Source organism: Pelodiscus sinensis, chromosome 25, assembly GCF_049634645.1.
Source record: "Pelodiscus sinensis isolate JC-2024 chromosome 25, ASM4963464v1, whole genome shotgun sequence".
Classification (NCBI taxonomy): domain Eukaryota; kingdom Metazoa; phylum Chordata; order Testudines; family Trionychidae; genus Pelodiscus; species Pelodiscus sinensis.
This window is the reverse complement of record NC_134735.1, coordinates 760,001-785,116: the sequence shown is the minus strand read 5'-3', so window position 1 is coordinate 785,116 and position 25,116 is coordinate 760,001. Positions and strand designations below refer to the sequence as shown.

Sequence of the window (25,116 nt, the reverse complement as noted above, 5' to 3'; positions counted from 1 at the left end):
ACCTCAAGGCCCCAGCACAATTTTTCCTTTTTCCTCTGCCCTCATCAGCCCTGCTACTCCAGTCCTGGGCCTTTGCTTAGCAGACTGTCTTGCATCCAACTACATGGAGCTGAGCAAGATTAAGTTGTAACGTGCAAAAGTGTTACAAGTGATGGCTGAGCACAGAGCTCTGGACTGGTGTGATTATTTTGATTACAACAGCACCCAAGGCGTGCTAGACATTTTCCAAACACTGGGTTGGATAATTCATGTCCCTCCTCCGCCCCTCCCCCCCCCCCCCCCAAAAAAAGCAAAGTACTTAAATTAGCTTCAGGACAGATGTAAAGATAGCAGTGGCCAAACTCAAGAACTTGGATCTGTGTCAGAATATACTGGAGAGGTGTGAGACTGCAAGACTAGAATTTAAAATACTCCAGCAAATACAGATTAATTGAAGATGTCCATCAAATTATTTTGTGTATCCCGCTGTCACTTCAACATATCATCTACCATTCCATCTTTTGGTACAGCATGCTGCTCATCCCTTCTGTTCTCTGATCTACTAAATATATATTTTTAACTCCCAATGATTTGTGTTTCATCTCTAGTTTTACTACAAATAGGTGCATTTTACATTTAATTCTTTTGGAATGAACTTAGAATAGATTTGTGTGATGAATTCTGATTACTCCAAGAACTGAAGCTTATATAATCCAATGTATCTGCCTTTCCAGAAAGGTAGCATTGAATCAACAAAACTTCCAAGTAAATACATGACATTTGCAGTCAGACAGGTACATACAGGCCGCGGGCACAACCAGGTTGCTCCATGCCAGTAAGGCAATGCTTACCAGTTAACTAGTTAAACCTTTACATCCCTAACTGGGATAGTCATTTTTTAACAAAAAAATAAAAATCTCATTTTTCACAGTGCAGCATTTTAAATATGTGTTCAACATCCACATATTTATTGACCCTGTTTGAAAGGAAAAGGCTTAAATGTGTGTTTGCATTAATAGCCAACAACTCTTTAAATTTAGAAATTTATTTTGTTTAATCCACAAGCTTTATATAGCTTTAGTTAAAAAAACAGAAACAGTGAAAACATGACAATATTCAAAATTCAGGTCCTTCCAGCTTTCAAAGACAATAGCTCTGAAAGTTACCTATAACATTAAGAAGAACCGCAACCAGACAAGAATCATGAATGGGACTACAACATCTTTTCACAAACAAAATTTAAGTATGGAACTTCTCTGGGACTGCTGATAAGGAAGTTGCCCATTTAAAAAAACCAAAAAAACCAAAAAGAAATGAAATTCCAGTGTTCCAAATCAACTTATTACATCAATATAAAGCCACAGTGTTCTGGCAAACAACATGCTTTCATTTACATATTATTCTAGATTTCTGTTCTTGATTCACTTTAGTGGCAACTACACAGGTAACAAAAGACCAATTATGGCATTAAAATATCCATCTGTATTTCTCTGGCAACTGAAGTTTCATTTCTGGGCAAGCTTATAAATCAAAGGTTAAGTAGCAATGCAAATGAATAAAAAAAAATAAAAAGTGAGCACTTTATAAACATTTGTATAGATTTTGATACATTTTAAAGAAACTGTGAAGTTGCCAATCATTTTTAAAACCACTGACCCATCTTACTGCTTCTAAAAAGTTTCACTCTATATAAATGTCAATGAAAGAACGTCACTAGTACACTGTGGATGCCTTTTGTAATGTAAATCCATGCCTTCTTTACAAGGTGAACCTCAACCTAGCAATTATACAACAAAGGTTATATTCTAAAGCTCAAACACATTGTAGCAATTTGAAATTGAATTGGGAGTACAAACCAAATAAAATGTACATTATATCAAAGGTTTCAGCCTAAGATGGTGGTGACACTTGAGCCTTCCTCATCGACCTCAGTGCCTTCTCTCGCAGATGTTTCTCTAAATCATCCAAGTTATCTTCTGCTTCGCTCTCAGTCTCCTTAAAACAAAAATACAGAAGTGATTATTTCTGCAGACATGAAGGGTCAGACCAGATAACAGCCACCCTGACACTGCAATATGGCAAATGTAAAATTGTGGGATGCAAAGTTACTACATTTCTGGAAGGGTAGAATACAGGCAAGCAAATTTTTTTGATTCGTGTGATATGCTGATGAGATATTGGGAGACCACAGGAATGAGGGGATAGTAAAACTCTGTCCCTATATAAAAGGTGACTAGGAACGAAGTTTTAAAGGAGAGATGGAAGAGAAAGAAGGTGACCATCAACTCAAAAGGGGACCTCCTTAGGATGTTAGATCCCAGGAGGATGCAAACTGCACAAACTTCTGAGGAATCTGGCTGAGAGATGAGTGGAAAGCTGAGACAGCAGCCAAATGCACTGTCATTTGAATACCTAAGCCAGTATCTTGAGGAGTGGAACTTCCAAGGCGTGGGAAGATGGAAGACAGCACCAAGACTGAAAGTGAGCCCTCCGCCTGTGGTAAGCCGTATGGGCAAAACTGGGCTTTCTGCTGGAGCAAAAATCATGACGGAACCGTGTCAGAACAGCTCCATTCCGTGGCTGACACTCAGCAGCCACGCGGATTCTGAGAAAGGCTTGGGATGGACGAAGGACCCCAAACCGCGTGTCCTCAATGGCCGGTAATCAGAGGTGGATGAGGTGAGACTGCTACCTCATCTTGCGTTTGAGCTCCCATTCGTTGTCTTGTAGTTGTACGAGATGCTCCTGTTGGGGTGAGGAACTCACTTGCAGGGAAACAGAGCTCAGGGCAAATCATCTCTGCAAGAACTGATGCTTCACATGGATATTCTGAAGCTGACAGCAGTTCCATACACTTGCTAGTACTTCCTCCATGTCAGAGTGGATGCCGACGTGTCTGTTTGATGGGACATATTCTGTGCACGAGGACTGGGCTCTTGCCCTGCCCTGTTATCTAGCATTACCCTGACCAAGCAGCCTTGTATCATGGTCACTTGTGAGCTGAATTACAGCACACAGATGAGGCCAGATAGGGAAATCTGTGGGAAGGCAGGGTTTTGCTGCTGTAGAGTCCAAAACAGCTCCCATGACATTTACCCTAGTAATAGAACAAGGCAAATGCTTTTGCTGCAGCTGTCTGGACCTCTGTGAGATTCACCCACATTGACATGTTGTCCAAATATGGGCATAATGAGACCTCCAGTGATGGGCAGGAGCTGCCACTACCAAAAAGACCTTTGCAAAACACTCTTGGAGCCACGGAGAGTCTGAAGGGAAGAGCTCAGTGTCGACAGCCGACTGTTCCTATGCCGAAGCACAGGAAGCGCATGAGCAACGAGTAAATGGCTACATGAGAGGAGGTGTTTTGTAGGCCAAGGAGAACAAACTGGTCCCCTTGATCCAAAGGCGGGAGAATCAGAACTAGTGTCACCATTCTGGAGCGCTGTGCTTACAAAGAGTAGTTTAAGGATCAATATCCACCCTCTGTTTCCCTGGGAAGTCGCTGGAACAGAATCCATTCTCGCTGAACAGTAGTGGAACCAGCTCTAATTAGACAGGAAGGAGGAACAGAACCTTTGGCCTTAAGAGCTTTTTGTGAGCTAGGTCCCTGGAAATGGACAGAGTAACCCTCTCTGACACTTCAGTACCCACTTGCCTGAGGTAAGCAGCTCCCAGTCAATCTTCCCAGGTAAAGAGTGGGACAGTCAATCTTCAAAGGGAGGAGCAGGAGAACTGAATGGGGAAAACCATTCTGTCAAAAGTGCTTTCTAGAAGAAAGGAGCAGGTGGTCCTCCTACAGCGTGCTCCTTTCTCCTGAAGGCATCCTCGGATTTAGCTAACGTGGACTGCTAATGGGACTTGAATGGCCTGGATCTCTGGGCAGGCACTTACTTAGATTCCCAGTGACTGCAGGGTAGCCCTGGAATCCTCAAGAGCGTGGAGGCTCACTGAAGAGCTCGGTTCCTTCAAATGAGATCCTTGACTGAAGACTGTACTTTTTTGGAAGACCAAAGGACTGCAGCCAGAATAATGCCCTCCTCAATCACTGCCATGGCTATGGGTCTTGATACTGTATCGACGGCATCTAGGGCAGAGGTGGTTGTGCCAAACTGCCCTCTGCAATGAGGGATTGAAATGGGTCTCTCAGCTTGCAGCACATGTTGTAAAATGTATAAATTCTGAACATACCATCAAGGCCTGATAATTAGCAACATGAAATTGAAGAGCTGCTGATGAAAACGCCTTTCTGCAAAGTCCAGATTCCTGGATTCCTTGTGTACTGAAGAGTGTCTACACCAGGGGTGGGCAGTAAATTTTGATGGAGAGCCATTCCAAGAATTTGGTAAGTGGTCAAGGGCCACGCTCTTCCATGACATTAATGAAGGAGGAGGGGTCTGGGATGGGGGTTGGGTGAAGGAGGAGGCTGTGACCTGGGGCAGGGAACAAGGGGGCAGTGCCTGGGTTACACGGGGTAGGGTGGCAGGAGAGGGGAGGGAGGGGCAGGGGATTGGGGAGGGCCAGCGTGCCAGAGGCAGGCGATGGCGGGGAGACGCTTACCTGGGTGACTCCTGGCCAGCAGCTCAGCAGGTTTCTCAGACAAGCTCCCTGCCTTCCATGCCGCTGCACGCCACTCAGAGCAGCTGCAGAGCCATGTGCTGCTCTGAACACTGCAAGCCTAGGGGGAGGGATACTTCACGAGCTGCCTTTTACAGCCAATGAGAGCTTTGGAACTGTGCTGAGGACAGGGGTTGCATGTGAAGCCTCTCCCTGCTCTTCCCCCAGGCTCACAGCATTCAGACTTACACATGGCCCCCGCAATGGCTGCTCTGAGCAGCGTGCGGGGGCGAGACAGACAGGGAGCCTGGCTGAGGCTCCCACTGCACCCGTGGCCGTACCCGGTGGCTCAGCAGGCTGTATCTGGCCCATTGGCCATAATTTTGCCCACCCATGGTTTAAACTGAGCCAGATGGCACCTTGCACTGGATGCATACACCACCATGGAGTTTTTTTGCAGCAGGGAGGAAGTGGCCATCCCCTTTTGTGGGATATAATACTTTGCCAGATCTTACAGGCGGGTGGACTCATGGCTGGGATTTGCCCCGGTGTAGGTGCAGGGGATAGTAATGACTCATTAGTGGGTAATGAGACTTTCCCTTGGGGACACTCATCTTAAGCTGAAGGCAGGTGAGAAGGAACTGGGCTGGGGGGAGGGAGGTCATACCGGTCTCTGTCCCTAAGTTCGAAACACAAGGTATTGTTCCACAGAGATCCACGAGCACTACTTTGCAATCTCCAATCAAGAGCGCTCAGGCACATACACAACTAACAGGCACACATAGAGATAACTAGAGATAATTTAGAAGTATCAAAAGCAGAAGTTGTGTACATCAGACATTTTATCTAGGTCTACTTTTCACTTGGATACCACTTCTACTATAATGTCACAAAAACGTAGCACAAAAGACCTGTAGTTTGCTGCCTACAACTAACAAGCGATGTCAGAGAAGCTGAAATACAACAAATGTATTTTTACTAAAAATCTAATCTCATTCGCTCTGTGAGATTTACTATTTGCTGTCGATTTTTGAGCAGTGATTCAACCTAACTTTGTATAGTTACAATGATTTTAACAGGTCAGGTTGCTAAAACAAATTATAATAAATACCCACAATTTATATCATTTGTTTGCTTTCCATATTTCTCAGTGTAGACAAATCAATATTGCATTCAGGATCACAGTGCTGCAAATCTGGCATGAAACTGTAGCAGATATTGTTTGTAAAAGCATTAATGGAAAGCTCAGTGTGGGTCTGCAGATTTTGTGTTCCTTGAATATTTAACTCTAAAAAAATCCACTTGACAGTTATATTTAAAATAAAACGAAAGCCTGATGTCTCAGCTTACCGTGGATTTATTTCACCTTATAAAGTGGATTTTTTAAACTGACGCTTGAGCCACATATTTACCCCTTTGTAGAAAGGGGAACGTAATGCATACAATGTTCATTCATAGCTTCTGAGGAGGAGAGCATGGAATTGATTTTTGGGAAGGGATGATGGGAAGGACGAGACATGGAGGTTACAAACCTCTAACTGGAGTCATTCAGTGGCCTTTGCATTCCAAGAAGGCAATAGGCAGAGGCAACTTGAACTTAAATTGTAAAATGTATCCAGATGTAGCATGATTCAAGCCCTGCCTTCCAAGAATTTGGGAGTTGAACAGATAATGTCAAAATCATATATTAGTATCAAATACCCTTGTAAATATAGTCATTCATTTCACTCACTGGCTTTTGAAATCAGATTTACTTAGCCAACCTTTTTGGGCTCCGTCTCTGCTTCTGGGTCTTCTTGGGCTGATGACGTAGCGGCTGCAGCCACAGCAGCAGCTGCCGCAGCAGCCGCAGCCTTCTCTTTCTTATGTTTTTTATGTTTCTTGTGCTTCTTATCCTTTTTATGCTTCTTATCCTTCTTTTTCTTCTTTTTCTTCCCACCACCTTCCTGGTCAGAATTCTGCAATGAAAAGAAACCCCTTACTTCTCTGCTGGAGATATGCATGGCAGAGCTGTGCACTGAGCTCTGATGCACAAATAAAACCTCTTTCCTCACAAAGATCAGATGGCTTGGTGATTAAGCCCATTTGCTGAATAACCCAAGTCATACAATTTAGCGTAGGACAGTCACTTCAGATCTCTGGAAAAGAAAAGAAAACTCAACAGAACTAAGATGTTGACAACTTACAATTGTGTTCATGGAGCAGCTGCTGCCATCCCATCATTTAAAAGAAGCTGTATTTAAATACACATAATAAGCAAAACTAGCTAAGAGCAATACACCCCACAACACACTCTGGAGGCTTTTCTTGGAAACATACCCGTGCAGGAGATGGACTCTGTGTGGGACTCTCCTTTTTCACATGTGGTGGCGACCAGTTAGTGGAAGGGGAATGAGATTGAGTAGGGGAAGAAGGAGCTTGATGTTTCTTAGGTGCTGGCTCAGGCGATCCTGACGCAGACCTGGATGAAGACACCCTTCTCACAGACTGCGGACTTGGTGTGGAAGCCCTTAAAAATAGAAGATTAACACTTAGGACTCCTTGTGCCTTCTACAGTACACGCAAACAAGGTAACTAACAATTATTCTGTAACTAACCATGGCCACAAAGGGTTTATTTATACTGCAATTAGACGCTAGTGGCTGGCCCTTGCCAGCCGACTCTGGCTAAGAGGCTGTTTAACTGATGTCTAGTGTCAGAGCCTGGACTCTAGCCCAAGTGTCCACGTTGCAATTAGCCAGCCTCCTAGCCTGAGTCAGCTGGCACAGCCAAGCCGCTGGAATTTACTGCAGTGTGGGGTCAGCAACCTTTTCAAACCAAAGAGCCAAACTACATCAGAATTCGGGACAAGCGGTCAGCAAAGAACCGTACAAGAACTCCCATTTGCATGACTGAAGATATACAACTTAAACTTATTGATAACCGACATAATGATTAATAATAGCATAAATGAAACATTGTACTCACAGACTTTAACAGGACTTCTGCTGCTGAATATTTTTGAGCATTTCTTGGGAGTTTACATGATAACTAGTCAAATCAAGCTTCATGCATGCATTCAGACTGTCTTCTAATGTCATGGGCAAGATTTGGGGATATGGGATGCAGGAAGCTGGGTTGGGGTGTATGAGGGGCTCAGGTCAGGGGGTTTGCACGTATGATAGGCTCAGAACATGGGGCTAGGGTGTGTGGAGGGTGAAGCAGCATTATGGCAGGGGGCTGGGGATGGGGGGTGCAGCAGTCTGGGTTGGGGTTTATGGGGGATCAAGGCACAGAGTTAGGGTGTGTGGGGTGGTGGTGCAGGAGTATGAGGATGCTGCAGCCAGATGGGGACTGGACCCCAACTGGGGGCTTGTTGGCCAGGCTTCATTTTTAAATAAAGTAAAATATTATGTCCAACACAAAACGTTTCCACATTACCTTTATTTATGGCAGGGTAGGGGAACCAAAAATCACTCAGGAACCACACAAGGAAAAAAAAAACAACACAAAAAAAAAACCCAAAACAAAACCAGACCACAACCCTCCAAAAACCCACAACCCTCGCTGATGCGGCCCCCAACTGAAACACTTCACACTTGTGGTGCTCCAGCCCCATGGTCGAGGGAGATGCAGGGGGACTGAGGTTCAAGGCCTCAGGGCACATTTACTCTTCTGGGGTTCCAGGGTTAGTGGAATTTGTGATTTGTGCCCCCTCCCCGGCTCCGGAGTACGGCCAAAAATGAGGGGTTAAGTGTGCGGAACAGAGCTGCCAATGAGTGGGATGGGGATGGAGGATCTGGGCAGGAGGTGGGGTGCAGGAGGGGATAAGGATGCAAGGTCTGGCCAGGGGAAGGGTGCAGGAGCAGATTGGGGTATGGGGTCTCAGCATGAGGGGTTGGGGGCCACTTATTTTTATGCTGTGTGCCGCTCCCAGGCACCAGAGCCTTCCCCGGTGCTATGGAAACGGCAGGAAAAGCCTCCAGGAAGCGCGTCAGCTCGTTGCTGTTCCCTTGGCTGGACCAAGCACCCTGTTTCTGGCTACCTTGGGGCATTCCCCCTCCCTCTTCAGGAAGCCGGCACTGGTGCGCTAATCTTGCAGGGGACCACAAGGCTGTAGCGCCAGCACAGGCTCCCTGCTGCAGGGGGAGTAAAAGGGGCTGGGCCTGAGCTTCAGAAGAGCCATATCTGGCGCTCTAGTGAGCCGCAGGTTGCAGACCCCTGAGATACACCATTAGAGCCACTGCTGAGCTACAATCTGTCCATATTAAACCCTTTCCCACAGAGTTCAACTCTACACATTTATACAGGAATTCTTCATGAGAACGACAGTAAAAAGTAAATCCAAGATCTAAATAAGCACTGCAGATTGGCAACCCAAAAGATAGTGATTTTCTGTTCACAATTGGCTGCCTTCTCCTCGCACCGGATAGAAATTCAACATGGCTACTATTTTACCACCACACCAATGGCACATTAGAGAAGCAAACGGGCCGATAGCGAATACAGCAGTGGTCCCCAATGCGGTGCCCACAGGTGCCAGGGCGCCCGCCAGGCCATTTCTATGCACCCGCCAAGTGATCGGGCCTGGCCCCGCCCCCAGGCGCACGGGTGGGAGCCAGCCCCTGGGCGCATTGGTGGCAGCGGCCCCAGGCACGCAGCACATGGTCAGTGCCAGCCCCGGGTGCACGGCGGTTAGGTGGACCCAGCCCCGGGTGAGCGGTGCGAGGTCTGTGCTGGCCCCGGCCCCGGCGTGCAACATATGGGAGGTGCCGGCCCAGGCGCATGGCACAGCAGTGGTGCCGGCCCTGGGTGCGCAGGCTTGCAGCGTGTGGGTGGCCCCGACCTGGGCGCGTGGCACATGGGCGCTGCCGGCTCCTGGGCGCGTGGCACATGGGCGCTGCCGGCTCCACGCACGCAACGCATGGGCGCTGCCGGCTCCGCCCCTGGGCGCACTGGACATGGGCTGTTCTAGTCCCAGGCGCGCGGCGTATGGGCGGTCCCACCCCTGGGCATGCAGCACAGCTGCGGCGCCAGCCCCGGGAGTGCAGCGCATGGGTGGTGCCAGCTCCAGGCACGCAGCATATGGGTGGCCCCGCCCCCAGGCGCGTCCGCGGCCCCGCCCCCAGGCACCTGGCCTGTGAGCAGCCCCACCCCCGGAAGCCCCAAAAGGTTGGGGACCACTGGAGTACAGTGTCATGAAGACCTAATACTGACACCCCTCCATGCTAGTGCACACCCTCGCTTTTGCTATTCCCATGTGCCGATAGCCACAAGTTAAGTCTCTTACTTTGTCTTTTTGGGTTCTGGGGTCCTTGACACTCTCCGGATAGGTCTAGTGCTTGGAGATGGAGACTGTCTCCTCTGGGGCGAGGATGAAGCTCCCCTTCGCAGTGGTGGAGGACTCGCGGAGGTATGAGAAGCTCTAGGCCGTGGAGAAGGTGAATGCCGTTTACTCTGTAGTGGGGAGCGGGTTTCACGATTAGACCTGCTGGAAGGAGAACCTTTCCTATGCTTGGAAGGCAGCGATGGGGAACGTCTCTTTGTGACTGGAGAACTTCTCTGTTTTGGTGGTGGAGAATGAGAGACTCTGCGCTTGGGCTGTGGCGAAGGTGATGCCCTTCGTTTTGGAGGGGGAGTAGCTGTTCTTCGCTTAGGCGGTGGGGAAGGAGAATATCGTCTCTGTATTGGAGGAGAATATCTTCTGGGAGTTGGCGAGTGCCTGCGTGGTGGTGGTGATGGAGACCTAGAAAGCCGACATGAAGAAGTTGAAGAGTCATGTACATGGTATTAAGTTTTCACGCTAGCTAGTTGCCAATAGGTACAGATGTGCATTTTGGCAAACAAAAGATCTTATGCCTCTGCGTTCCACTTTAAAATGATGACAGCAGTTTTGAGGACCTCCAACAGCATATTACACTGTACCCTCCCCAACAGCCGCTTCAAGATTAGGCAAGTGGAGCTATTGCTTGCTACACTCATCACTCACACTTCAACAGATGAGCACATCCCCCACTGAAAATGTTTTTTTAAACGATTTCCCATCAATAAGAGACTATTCGGAAAAGGCATTTGCTCAATCAATCACGGCATTTGTTATTGTTTTTTAAATGGGTATTGCCACACAAGATTTGCAGAGCTCTTCAGGATTAATAAAAACCAAGGAATAAAAGTTACCTTCGGCGAGGCAATGAAGGCGATCTGCGCCGCCTTGGAGGAGGGGCAGGAGAAGGAGAACGTCGTCTTCTGGCAGGTGGGGGTGATGGACTCCTCCTCCTCCTACTAGAGGAAACAGAAGAGTTGCTTAAAAAAACCCCACAACTTCATACCTGATGCTTAAAGTTTTTCCTGAGATGTCATCTCTTCTACATAAAGCTAAGCTGGTTCACACACTTGTCTTCCAAACAAGACTCTATTAGATGCAAACACTATCAGACAGTGATGATGCCCAAAAGACAAAAAGGATACAACAAAAATGATACATCAGAGTATGAGATAGAAAAGCTATAAGGAGTCTTTCTACCTTACCACAGTTCAGTTTTCTAAGGCATCTTCAAACTCACTAGACCAAGGAGATATTTAACTTAGTGGGATAGATCATAATGACTGCCAACTTTAGGAACTTCAGGCAGACAAAACTTCCTAAACAAACTTAAAATTTGCCGGTGCTAAAAAGTAACACTTTAGTGAGAGCACAGGTTAAGGAAACTAGAGCTGGTGCTAAGATACTGCTATACTGCCTTTAAAATATTCACAGTACAGAAGGCCAGACACCACTCTCACTGAAGAAAAAGATCTGCAGTAAACTTATCTGGGGAAAGCTGGACCCAGTGTGCTTCCCCAGTGTGCTTCCCCATAACTTCTGAAAAGCTTAACAAGTTTAAATTCTGAGAGAAAGAAAATGTAGCTTTTTAATGATAATACGCAAAATGGTAACAAAAGCTTAGAAGTGCAAGGCAGCCTTTCAAGAGCAGAAGAGATATTTAATCAATATAAACAGTCAGCTAATATTTCATTCAAATAGCACTGTTATGTTTTTTCATATCAAGAGCTAAACATTTTTGCAGCTAGTGTTTATCGAAAGCTAAACAAAATGTGAGCTGAAAAAAAGCCATCTTCAAATATAACTAAGCTAAAAATATTCAGCAGTAATACCTCAAATATTTCATATAAAAACAGATTAGGAGAAAATAGACTGACATAGAAGCACTCAGCCAAATGTATACTTTTGTAAAATAAAGGATGCTGTCCTGAAATTCAAGTACAACAACTGCTATATGCAACTGATAAAAGACTGGCAAATTCAATAAATGTACTTGAAGTTGAGGAATTTAGTCACATTTCATCTGGCTAAAATTTAGCAAAATGTGTTGCAACCATATTCTGGTTAGGTTTTAATCATTATAGATTAATCATTCAGACTGAATGACTGGTGTGAATAAACTTAAAGATCCAGGTTCTCTTTTTCTTAAGTTTAAAATTAGCACTTTTCTAGACAGTAGCGAGGCATCTACTCTCTCTTTTTTTTTTTGCAGGAACAGTTAACTTCAGTCCCAGTACTAAATCAGATTGTTCCAGGACACACAGTAAATAGGGAAGACAACAGAGAGAAGATGGAAGTTCTAAGATTCCCATTCTATCTCCTCTTCGTATCTGATTTATATAGCTTGATTTTTAACATTACATTTCCCATTAGTGCGTTTTATTGTCATTCAAAAAAAAAAAAACAAACCAAAAGAGTAACTTTGAGAAGCATCTTATACAGCAATGCCATTAAAAAACCTGGCATTATCTCTTAGCTTATTTCAACCAGTTACCCAACATATTTATGGATATATGGCAGATCTAAAACAATTTCATGGTTGGAAGAAAAAAAATGAAGCGTACAGTTTGAGTTTCTAGTTCTATTCTTTAAAATAGGTTCCTAGAATGATTTTAAATCGAATCGTAATTATCTGATTAATTTCTAACCAACCTTTTAATCATTGGCGATTGCCACCTCTTTCCCATCTGCATCCTGACAGCAGTGGAGAAAAACACAAAGTCAAAAATTCCACTTACCAGAGATTTTCTTGATGCAAAGACAAACACGCTTGCACAAGATTCTAAGTAATTCTCAACACTTGTGCAAAGATCAAATCAATCCCTTTGCATGAGCTTGGAAAAAATCCCTCCTGTTATAAACTGTAAGGATCTGGCCCAAAGCCCATCAACTTTAATAGGTCTTGGATCTGGTCTAATAGTCACACAAACAAGATCTAGCACTAGTATCAAGGAGCTTGCTTCACCTCAAAAATCTAAATTTTGGGCATACCGACTATCTTCTATGGTATTCGCATAGCCCTTGCACAAGGGTCATGCCAAATGGTTCTGCTGGTTGGCAATGATGTAATACAAATCAAGAGATAAAAGTTAGTTCATTTGTAAGTGATAGATTGTCATTGTTAAACTTCAGCTGTGCTGAGCTGAAGAAAGCAATTACCGAGGGGAAGAATCCTTTTGCCGTTTCCGTGGAGAAGGTGATGGACTATGCGAGTGTCGTCTGCGCCTACCCACTTCACCATTCTTCACGTTCGATCTTTTTGGTCGTTCGTCTTCAGAGGAAGATGATGAACCAGAATCTATGCATATAAAAGAACATGTTACTGAAAAGTGGTTCATACCATGTATTTCTGTGCAATTACAGAGAGCCATATTGTTCTATCTTCATGCAGAAGACAGTTGTGATTTCTGTTTCCAAAAATATTTACACTATTTCACAGAGTGTAAGAGTATGGTTATATGATTAGGGAGATCAACTTGTTTTACATAAATTTCAAAACAAACTAAGACATGAAGCAACTTTAGGCCTTGACTACACAAGGGCTACGTCTACACTGGCCCCTTTTTCGAAAGGGGCATGCTAATTTTAAACTTCGGAATAGGGAAATCCACGGGGGATTTAAATAAAGATGTCCGCTGCTTTTTTCCGGCTTGGGGAAAAGCCGGAAAAAAGCGTCTAGACTGGCCCGATCCTCCGGAATAATGCCCTATTCCAGAGGATCTCTTATTCCTACTTTAAAATTAGCATGCCCCTTTCGAAAAAGGGGCCAGTGTAGACGTAGCCAAGGATTATGTCAGTTTAACTAAGGCTGTTTCTGAAGCAAATGTAACCTGCATCCACGTGTGTGTGTGTATTTGGTTACATTATATAAAAATGCGTCTAGACACAATCTTGAACTGGTTTTACAACTGCTTCAAAAATACACATTTAAATCGGTGCAAATGTGTGTGTAAATAAGAAATGAATTTCAGATACATGTTGCAGAACCCACTCAAGATATGCAGCTGCACAATACTGAAGAAAATTAGCTGGAGAACAAACTGAAAGATGCTGTGTTCAACAGCTTTGATAAAAAACTTTTGAGCCAATCGTAGGTAGCAACAGAACTGGCAAAAGCAATTCAGACCTGTAAAATAATTTACAACATGAATTGTGAAACCAGACACAAAACAGAGTTTTCTGCAAAAATATTCCAAGTAAACAACAGGCAAACGAGGCAACGAACAGAAGAAAAATGCTGAAATCCACTGCCAACTCTGGAGTATCTGGCTATGCCCCAGAATACATAATTCTGGGGTAAGTATCAGAAGAATCAGTAGTAGCAAAGAGGTCACTGGCCCACAGGAAAACTGTTGGATTTTACATGATAATAAAATGCTTTACTATTAATAAATATTGTAACAAATGGATAATAAAAACTCCCACAATTCTGCTTGCCTGCAAAATTCTACTTGGTCACCAGTAAATAAAAAAAAATCATTTTGGTAAAGTGTGGTAACTAGTGATTAATTTTACAATAGCATTGTTGTGTACACACACACACAAAACTAAGTACATCTGAATTTAGCAGTACAAAGGTAACCATTATAAACATATATTTAATCATTAAAGTAAAATATCTTCTTAAAAATCACAAAAATATTATTGTACCAGATGAAGACTGCTGGTTTTGCCTTCTGTATTGACGTCTCTGTTGTACAGAATCTGCTGCAGCCATTTTGCCACCTTTGTCTTCTTCTGAAAAAAAAAAAGTAACATTTAATTTTTACTTTTGCATATTTATATGAATAAAGTAACAAATGACCAAGTGTGTTAGTGAAACAGTGCTGATCAGGTGGTACTATTTAATTTTTTTGTGTTGTATCTTTCTTTGGATATGCTTTTTAAGTAGGGTTTTCAAAGAATCATAAGAGTGAGTTAATGTGAATTAGATGCTTTATGTCCTCTATGAATGTCTCTCTAAAACCCTATCTCCAATGCTACTATCAAACCACTCCATCTCAAGGACACACTTGAGAAAAAAGTGCCCCTTCTTGATTTTCATACCATTAAAGGAAAGCCATTGTAAATAAGAAACATACCTGATTCTGATAATTCTACTTTTCTAGGTTTTGGTGCTGGTGAGGGAGACTCCCTTTTTTCAATACTCTTATGTTTAGGTGCTAAAAGACAAAAGATAACAAATCTAAGAAAGAGATAAGAAAAAGTTGAATGGTTTTAAATGCAACGTAAAATGATTTAGCACAAATTATCAATACAAAATAAGTGAAAGTTTCATGAATGATGCCAGTTGACATCTGCCTCATATGAATTGTATACATTTTAGACGTCAGCTTCTTGGCAGATTTTTCTAAAGAGAAAAATATGTTGTGCTTTTAGATAACATTTGACTGGTATACACTATTTGACTTTGAAATTATGGCACGGAAACCAAGTAGAAATTTTGAAGCAGTCAAGTCTTTAGCTAGCAAGGAGTACATAACTATGAGACAGTAAAGAGTCAAGTAGTTAAGACAACTTGGGAAAGCACACATTTAGCTGACTATACCTGAAGCTCTGCCAGGAGAAACAGAGCCACGGACTTTCCTTCCACGACTTGGCTGCTGAGGTGTGGGAGATCTGCGTGGTTTTGGAGGTGGACTTGTTGGTGGGGAAGGCCTGTGCCTTCGCCTCGGAGGGCTTGCCGAAGGAGACAGTTTACGTGTTTTACGAGGAGGACTGGATACAATTCTTTTGGGTAGTTTTTTTGGCGGTGATCGAGAGCGTGAAGAAGAAGAAGAAGAGCTGCTTCCAGATAAAGATGCTGATGACCGTCTTCTCCTGCAAATACAAAGATAACATTAATTAAGTCAGTTTAAGCATATTTCACATTTCTGCAAGCATATCTCTATAGAAATATACAGTAGCATTTCAAAAAAAAACTGGCACACAGCCTCAAATGCTTATATCACAGAAGAGGCTAACACAAAGGAATGTTTCCAGTTATTTTCAAACTATAATTGAACAATTTGTTACAAATGTTACTTTTTGTTTTTCCTCAGAATTAGGCTACAAAATATTAACCCTAAGGCTCAAAGAAAATTGCTTATAGGCTTGGAAGCTGGAGGGAGAGAAGAAACACCACCTTGAGCGAGATAAATTTTCGCTAAAAGTCACATGGTTTCGGACAGGCAAAGCAGCAGGAACAACTTGCTCCTCTGCCACCAGAATTATTTAAACAGTGGCAGAGACATAAGTTCCCAAGCAGAAACCACCACAAAGGCCAGACTTCTACAACAAAATTAAAAAAACCCATCTCAACAAACGCATAGGACTGGTAGAACCCTCAAGAGGCCATCAAGTCCAGTCCCCTGTACTCATGGCAGGACCAAGCTAGGGACGTTACGAAGTGGGTATTTCCCTAATCCTGTAGTCAATAAAAATTCTATTAACTACACGATTAATCAATAAGGGAAGCTCAGTCCCAGCTCTTATTACATTTAAAACGCAGAGCCACATACCCAGTGGGAGCTAGAACTGAATTGGGCTTGCACCAGGTCCACTACAATCAGGGGCTGCTACAAGAGCAACGGCTGCTTCGTGGCAGCCTCCTCTCGCCTTCCCCGTGCTGCTGCCTCTTATAGACAGCAGCGTGTGGGGGAGGGTGGAAGCACCACTGAGATTGTGCTGGGGGAAACCAGCTTTTAAACTGGTTCCCCCCAGGCTGGGATCTTTTTAAGCCAGCTCCCCCCAGCACTGACTCCTGCTTCCCCCCTTCCCCCTCTAAAATGCCTTTGAAACAGAAGCAACGGGGGCAAGGGAGGGGGAGAACATGAGTAGTTGACTCTACTAACCAATACACCTAGATCATGCCTGACAGGTGTTTGTCTAACCAGCTCGTTAAAATCTCCAATGATGGAGGTTCCATAATCTCTCTAAGCAATTTATTCCAGTGCTTAACCACCCTGACAGGACGTTTTTCCTAATGTTCAACCTAAACCTCCCTTTGCTTTAATTTAAACCCATTGCTATCTTATACTATCATCAGACCTTAAGGAGAATAGTTCTTTTCCCTCCTTCTTGTAACGGCCTTTTAGGTACTTGAAATACCACCACTGTCCACGGAAGAAAGTATCAGAATGAGTAATTAAAGGTTGCTAGATAAAACCTATCACCATTCATGAATGTTAGAAAACATCCATTAGAGGAAATCAACATGTATGATCTTTTGATACTATATCAGACTCCTGATTTTTGGAACAAAAGTGTCATTAGCTTTAAAAAGTGTTAATTTGTTTCCTAACTACTGAGGGACATAGACATGAAGCAAGACAGAAGCAAGACAGAGTGACTTTTATATAACTTTGCATACTCGAATATAAAAAATAACCATGGGTGATTTCGATTGTACAATTACTCTTCATAAACATTTTTCCAACTAACTTAGGTTTTTAAAACTTTTAAAAACCTTGTGACATCTTTCAAATTATCAGCAGTTTCATATTTACAAAAAAAAAAATCTTACCGCCTCACAGGGGATCTACTTCTTCTGTGTCTGGGTGGAGGAGGCATGCGCCTTGGAGGACTCCTCCTCCTCGGGGATGGCCGTCGCCTTGGGCTTGGTCGCCTTCTAGGGGAGTAAGACCTGCCACAATCAATCAATGAACATTCGAAGACTCAACAGTGACCTCCTAAATTTCACAGGATGGGGTGGATTTAGTCACCAGAAACCAACCAAACAAATTTCAAACCAACCAAAACTTCTGTATTAATCCTTTAAAGAAAAAAAAATTAGATCTCAAGTTCCTCCAGTACTGCACCTAGTTCTTAAAGGAGTTTGTGAGGAATCACCTGGAACTACCAAATAAACATCCAGGATTCAGTACCCTCTCCCATTTCAACTGCCGTCCGTATCATGCATTTTCCCAAGATAAGATGAACGACGAAGACAAAACGAATATTTCTTCTCCCCTCCCTCTTACTCAGCCTAACCCAGTGCAGGCTCATCTCTGGCTGAGGAGAGTCACTACTGTAAAGAATGCTATTGACTCACCTTTATCTAACATCACATAAACAAACAACAAATGGTCTGGTAGCACTTTATATTGACTAACAAAGCATGTAGATGGTATCATGAGCTTTCGTAGGTCCCCTCCCCCCCCCGAATTTCGAGTGTACAGAACTACTTGAGCGTTTCTAAATGACCACTTCGGAAAAGATCATTTAGTTTCCTGGTCTTTATCCTCAAAGTAAAATAAAAATAATTTTACCTTGATCGTGATCTATGACGCCTTCTTGGTCTAGAATGAGAAGGGGAATGTGAGCGAGACCGTGACTTTGACTTGGAACGGGATGGAGATCTTTGACGAGTCTTCTCTTTTTCTTTATCTCTCTCTTTCTTTGTATTTCGTTCTGGGGAAGTTTCTTTAGTATCTGGTAGAGGTTCAGTTTTGGGAACTTTCAGGATATCACTGTTAAAATAAAAAAAACAATGTAAGCATGTCCCATCTGAAGCAACCTAGGTTATAGTTCTTTCTAAAATAAGGACCATACTCAAAAAAGAGACTGTGGTGAGTAACATGAGTTTAGCGTTCATACTTTCAATTTCTATTAAAATTACAGCCATGGTCATAAAAATTAGGTTTTCATCTTCGTGAAACACACTATCGAAAGTATATTGAATAAGTCACATATTAACATTGCACAGAATGACCTGATAATGAAGAACAGTGGAAATTAGTAATCAAGTGAAAACTGATGTGTCAAAAAGTTCTAGGCTGCCATTAAGAAAATGCCGAGGCTGTCCAATTCCAAGTACTGAATCAGTACATTAGAAGTTTTCTTTATCCAGTCTGAAGTCAGAAGCTGAGGGCGATGCTTTTGACATTTTCAACAAATACTGGGAAAAAAAATCAAGCTAAACTAGCCTTAATATACATTTATTTAAACTAAACTTAACACTGACAAAAGACTCAACTAGATTAATGCAACAAAAGAGTATTAGTGAAACATCAGTATGCATTCAAAAAAGATATACTCTCATTTCTCCATGTAGAAACAAGTGAATAAAGACCATACTGACACACGTAAAATGGTCTGCAAGCAAAACAAACAAATAAAAAAACCAACAACCCACCACTTTCAGACCTAAGTGCAATTGTGTTCTATAAAGCTCTAAAAGAACACCAGTAATTAACAACGCCATTCCATTAAGGGAATGATAATGCCCTACGGCAAGCTAATTTCAAAGATAAAATTTAGTCAGGTTCTTGCCTAGTTGATGTTGCCTCTTGAATCAAAGTTTCCTTTGTTTGCACTGAAGGCTCTGGTTCTGGAGTCTCCTCTTTCTTTTCTGGTGCAGGAGTAACACTACGGCTCTTGGTTCTGTGACGAGGAGATCGAGAATGGCTACGCTTTCTCTCTCTTCTGACTGGGGATGATCTCCTTCTAGGAGAAGGAGACCTTGATTTGCGTCTAGGAAAGAAACAACATGTTATGATAGGAGCACATATTATAAATGAATGCCCATTAAATTTCCTAGCTATAAATACAAATATCAGCCATGCACTTTTCTCACTGCTAACTGGAAAAGATAAAAGAACAAGTCTCAATTTTTCTAAAGAACACACCAGTTAGCAAGACTGTCATGAACAATTTAAGAGACTGGGTTGCAATACAAAACAAAGCCATATGTTTGCATTGCATAAACTTACATTAAACATCATTTCTATAGTAACTTGTTATAGCACACAAACAAGAAAATCTTAGCGAACTAAGTCTAAACTAATGCCTGTATTAGCATCAAGACTTTCACAAGATAGCACAGTTTAGTTATGAGATCTCAATGAAATGTATTCCCCTTCTGGGACCACGGGGTATTCTTCTGTTGTGTTATCACACAGAGAGCACATCTTTATCATTATAAGCAATACCTATTCCCTAACACCCCACTAATTATGTATCTACTATTAATATTCAGTAACAAGCTAAACTGGTCTTTGCCTACAAAAATTCTGTAGGGTACATTCCAGTTTGTTGAATCTCCACTGAAATGTTCCCACTACTCTGAAGACCAACATGAATTGCAAGTACATAAAATAAGACTGTCTTAATACTACCTTCTTGGACTTCTGGATCTGTCCCTTTTTTCTCTGCTGTCTTTGTCCTCCTTGTCCCGCTTGTCTTTGTCTTCATCTTGTTTTTTCATAGAAGCCAACTTCTCTTGCTCAATCTAAAATACAATACATGGTGTATTTACATCAGAAGCATCATCAGAAACAGAAGTTACCCTAAAGAGCTTTTATTTTTTATCCTGATATCCAGGGAGTAGTGAGTGTACTTTTTTCAACTTTTCATCAGTTCTTTTAAACAATAGGGACACAAGTAAAATAAAAGTTAGCTAATACTGCTGTGTCAGCTCTCACACTTTCAAATACAAAACAGTAGGTATCATCTGTATTGCCCTAGAAACTGATCACAAGAACCATGTTAAAGTTACAGAACTAGAAACCAATAAATGTTTGGCAGATCCAAGAATAAAACCCTAACCAGGTACCTTTAGCCAAACAGAACTTCATGTGTGAGTTAAAAATAAGTAGTCCAAACAGGGAATTAAAAAAGAGACTATTTTTAGAGTTACTGGTATATAAAAAAGTGCATAAGGTTAACTAAAAAAATAACCACTTTTAAAAGCCACTTAATTTTTTTCATGTTGTGAAATTAAAACTTGTGTGTCTCTTGGTTCAGAAGCAAGCCTGGGCAAAAAAGTTTTTTTTTTTTTTTTTAAGCAGTAAATCAAAATTATACCTTCTTCATTGCAGTGAATTTCATCCAAATTAGCAAAATCAACCCCAATGCCATTTAAAACAAACCAAAAAAAAACCCCACAAGACAGGTGATGCTTACCGGTTAACTGGTACCCCGAAGCAGCCCTCCGCCCATGGTTAGCCATGGGCAAAAGGCTGCTGCAGCCCTTCCTACCACCTTAATCAGTTAACCCATTGAACAGGATTTTACATCCCTATTTGTGTTATGAGAATGTGTAAACAACTTATCTATTTGCTCTACACCACAGTCATGATTTTGTAGACCATCATATCCTCTGAGTTGCCTCCTTTCCTAGCTGAAAAGCTCGTCTTATTAAAAACTTTTCATGTGGAAGCTGATCCATAGCCCTAATAATTTTTTTTGTCCTTTTCTAAACCCAAGATATTTATTTTGAGATTGGGTGATAACATCTGCATACAGTATTCAAGATGTGGGTGCACCCACGGATTTATATACAGACTACATGACAGTTGTTCCATTCTTTATATGGTTAATGATTGCTAACACTGTTTGCTTTTTTGACTATTGCTGCACATTGAGGGTACGTCTAGACTACAGGCTTCTGTCGACAGAAGTTTTGTCAACAGATACTGTCGACAAAGCGCGTCCAGACTACATTGAGTTCTGTCGACAAAGCAAGCTGCTTTTGTCGACATGGTAGTCTGGACACAAAGGACAGTTTCCATTCAATAACACCTTCTGTTGACAGAAACTCTGTCGACAGAAGGTGTTATTCCTCGTCAAATGAGGTTTACATACGTCGACAAAACTGCTGAGTTCTGTCGACGTTATGTCGACAGAACTCAGCGGTAGTGTGGACACAGGTATAGTTTTGTCGACAAAAGTCCACTTTTGTCGACAAAACTCTGTAGTCTAGACACACCCTGAGTGGATAATTTCAAGGAACTATCCAAAATGTCTCCAAGACCTGAAGGATAACAGCTAATTTAGACCCTATCATTTTATATGTATAATTCAGATTACATTTTTTACAGCGCATTACTTTGCATTTATCAACATTAAATTTCAGCTGCCATTTTGTTGCCCAGTCATCCAGCTGTGAGAGATCCTTTTATAGTTCTTTGCAGTCTGCCTTGGATTGAACTCTCATGAGTTACTTTGTATCATTTGCAAATGATGCCACCCCACTATTTACCCCTTTTTCCAGATCATTTATGAATGTTGACTAGGACTGATCCCAGAACAGAACTTCATGGAACACCACTATTTACCTCTCTCCATTCTGAAAACTGACCATTTATTTCTACCCTTTGTTTCCTGACTTTTAACCAATTACCAACCCATGAAAGGACCTTTCCTCTTATCCCATGACAGTTTACTTTGCTTAAGAGCTTTTTGTGAGTGATCTCGTCAATGACTTTCTGAAAATCTAAGCACACTACATCCACTGGATCTCCCTTATCCATATGCTTGTCGTTCCCTCTCAAAAGTATTCTAGTAGACTGATGTGGCAAAATTTCCCCTTAAAAAAGTTGGCTTTTCTCCAACAAATTATGTTCATCTATATATCTGACAACATTGTTTCAATAGTCTGCCCAGTACTGAAGTCAATCTTACAAGCCAGTAACTGTGTGAAGCCCTTTTTAAAAATTGGCATCACATTAGGTATCTTCCAGTCATTTGGTACAGAAGCTGATTTAAAGGCTAGGTTACAGACTATAGTTAGTAGTTCTGCAATTTCACATTTGAGTTCCAGCAGACCTCTTGGATGAATGCTATCTGGTTCTGGTGATTATTACTGTTTAGTTTATCAATGTGTATGGGCCAATTTCTCAAATTTGTCATCTAAAAAGAATGGCTCAATTTTGGAAATCTCCCTCTCATCCTCAGCCATGAAGACCAATGCAAAGAATTAGTTTAGTTTCTCTGCAACAGCCTTGTTATTCTTGAGTGCTCCTTTTGCATCTCGATCAGCCCAATTGGCCCCATTGGTTGCTTAGCAGGCTTCCTGCTTTTGACGTACTTATAAATTTCTATTACTCTGAGTCTTTGGCCAGCTGTTCCTTAAATTTGTGGGGAAAGGGGGCTTTCAATTATATTTTTACACAATGGATGAATATAAACAAAACTCAAGTATATGTAGGGCCAAAATTAGAAAAGCCAAGGCATGAAATGAGATCAAACTAGGGTGATAAGAAAACATTCTACAAACATATCAGAAGCAAGATGACGACCAAGGGCAGAGTAGGGCTGTTACTCAATGAAAGGATGAAAATAACAAGATGTGGAAGTGACAGAGGAGCTTAATGACTTTTTTTTTGTTTTTTTACATCAAGAAGGTTGGTGATGATTGGATGTCTAATATAGTGAATGCCAGCGAAAATGAGGTAGGATCATAAGCTGAAATAGGAAAAAGCAAGTTAAAAATTATTAAGACAAATTAGATGTTTTCAAGTCACCAGAGCCTGATGAAATGCATCATAGAGAACTCAAGGAGCTGACTGAGGAGATATCTGAGTCATGATTTTTGAAAAGTCATGGAATATAGGAGAGTTTCCACAAGACTGTAAAAGGGCAAATATAGCATCCATCTATAAAAAGGGAAATAAGGACAACTCAAGGAATTATAGACCAGTCACCTTAACTTCTATACTGGAAAGATAAAAAAGCAAATATCTACAGGATTGCACCTCCCTCAACTGGAACTCTTTGGTCCGGCAACCTATGCAGTCCAGCAGGACCACGTATGTTCATGGACCAAAGAGCCCAGGGGTAAAGAGGTCTGACAATGCAGCCGGGAGCCATGCAGCAGAGGGGAATGGGGAGCCCCAGCGGGGCCAGCGGCAGTGCCAGAGCCTAGGCAAGAAGAAGCCAACAACAGGGAGGGGTGGCGGGTTTGGAGGCAAATTCCTGTGTCTGGACTGGTCAGGTCCAGAGGGTGCCAGAACAGAGAGGTCCAACCTGTAGAAGATAAGGCGATAAGTAACAACATGGATCTGACAAGAACATATTGTGGCAAACCAACCGAATGGCTTTTCTTTGACAGAAAAACAAACATTATGTTTGGGGTCAGCAGCAGATGTGGTGTATCTTGACTTTAGTAATGCTTTGATACTGTCTGACATGACCTTTTCATGAGCAAACTAGGGAAATGCATCATATATGGTGCTACTATAAGCTGGATGCATAACTGGTTGGGAACTGTTCCCAGAGAGAAGTTCTCAGTAGTTCACAGTAATGCTGGAAGGGCATGATGAATGGGGTTCTGTAGGGATCAGTTCCGGTTCTATTCAACATCTTCATCAACAATTCAGATAATGGCCAAGAGTAGTTATAAAGTTTGCAGATTATACCATGCTGAGAGGGGCTGCAAGTAGGGATGCTAAATTTCGATCAATCAGCTAATGGAATTTCCATAGACTACTCACTATCCCCACTGGACCTCTCCATTTGAAATGTACAGGAGCCATGGCGGCTCCTGTACATTTCAAAGGGAGAGGCACAGCAGTTGGGTCCCCACTCGCACTGTTTCCCCACTGAACTTCTGCCTCCCCGTGGAGGCTTAAAAGCCGATTCCCCACAGCATTGGCTCTTGGTGCCTCTGATATAGAGGTAGCAAGGAGGGAGCAAGGGGGGGAAGGAGGGGGAGAGTGACTAGTCGAGTAGTGACTTGACTACCCGATAAACCTAGATTTATGGGGTAGTCGACAAGTCACATCCCTAGTTGAAAGTGCTTTGGATGATAGGATTAAAGTACAACATGATCTGGACAAACTGGAGAAATGATCTGAAGCAAGCACTAATTCAATGAGGACAAATGCAAAGTACTCTATTTAGAAAGGAAAAACCAGTTGCACACATACAAAATGTGAAATGACTGCTTAGGAAGAAGTATTACAGAAAGGGTTCTGGGAGTCATAATGGACCACAAGTAGAAATTGTTGTAAGCAAAACACAAGAATTAATTCTATTCCATGCTGATTAGGCTTCAACTGGAGTAGTGTGTCCAGTTGTGGGTGCCACATTTCAGAAATGATGTGCATAAATTGGGGACAGTGAGAAAACAACAAAAAATTATTCAAGATCTAGAAAACATGACCTATGAAGGAAGGTTGGAAAAAACAAAAACTATTTCCTCTGAAAAAGAGAATACTCAAGAGGGACATAACTGTTTCAAGTACAGTAAAACTCCAATAGTCCAGCATCCAATAGTCCGGCACTTCTGATAGTCCGGCATCAAAATGGCAAGAGCCTAGTGAGTGAGCTTCGGCAAAAAATGAGTCACAAGGTAACAGCGGCAGCAGCTGAACTGAGCAAAAAGGGTAAAAAAGGCTTAAAAAAACGAAAACATTACAGTATACTGTATACAGTATGTACAATAAAAAGGGTTAAGAACACTTTATATACAGTATATAATGTATACAGCATATAACCAGTTTATAGTACCTCCTTATAGTCCAGCATAATCGGCACCACCTAGGTCCCATAGGTTCCAGATTACTGGAAGTCTACTG

The 25,116-nt window shown here is 42.3% G+C and overlaps 1 protein-coding gene across 10 annotated transcripts in view; it reads right to left on the bottom strand.

Annotated features, from left to right (window-relative positions):
• Nucleotides 1-1,008: 1,008 nt before the first annotated feature.
• Nucleotides 1,009-25,116, bottom strand: part of SRRM1 (serine and arginine repetitive matrix 1) — a 32,149-nt gene continuing 8,041 nt past the window's right edge. For 2 of the 10 annotated variants that reach the window (XM_075908973.1, XM_075908982.1), the window contains 15 exons: nt 19,933-20,045; nt 19,088-19,288; nt 18,085-18,285; nt 17,340-17,459; nt 15,384-15,655; nt 14,917-14,997; nt 14,486-14,572; nt 12,995-13,133; nt 12,488-12,529; nt 10,690-10,794; nt 9,803-10,258; nt 6,853-7,042; nt 6,297-6,491; nt 4,537-4,654; nt 1,009-1,974 (listed from right to left, as the gene is read on the bottom strand). In XM_075908973.1, coding sequence (XP_075765088.1) covers nt 1,967-1,974; nt 4,537-4,654; nt 6,297-6,491; nt 6,853-7,042; nt 9,803-10,258; nt 10,690-10,794; nt 12,488-12,529; nt 12,995-13,133; nt 14,486-14,572; nt 14,917-14,997; nt 15,384-15,655; nt 17,340-17,459; nt 18,085-18,285; nt 19,088-19,288; nt 19,933-20,045 — 2,328 coding nt within the window. In that variant the 3' untranslated portion in view covers nt 1,009-1,966. The remainder of the gene's footprint in view (nt 1,975-4,536; nt 4,655-6,296; nt 6,492-6,852; nt 7,043-9,802; nt 10,259-10,689; nt 10,795-12,487; nt 12,530-12,994; nt 13,134-14,485; nt 14,573-14,916; nt 14,998-15,383; nt 15,656-17,339; nt 17,460-18,084; nt 18,286-19,087; nt 19,289-19,932; nt 20,046-25,116) is intronic. The other 8 variants (XM_075908975.1, XM_075908974.1, XM_075908976.1 and 5 more) reach the window with 8 other exon arrangements.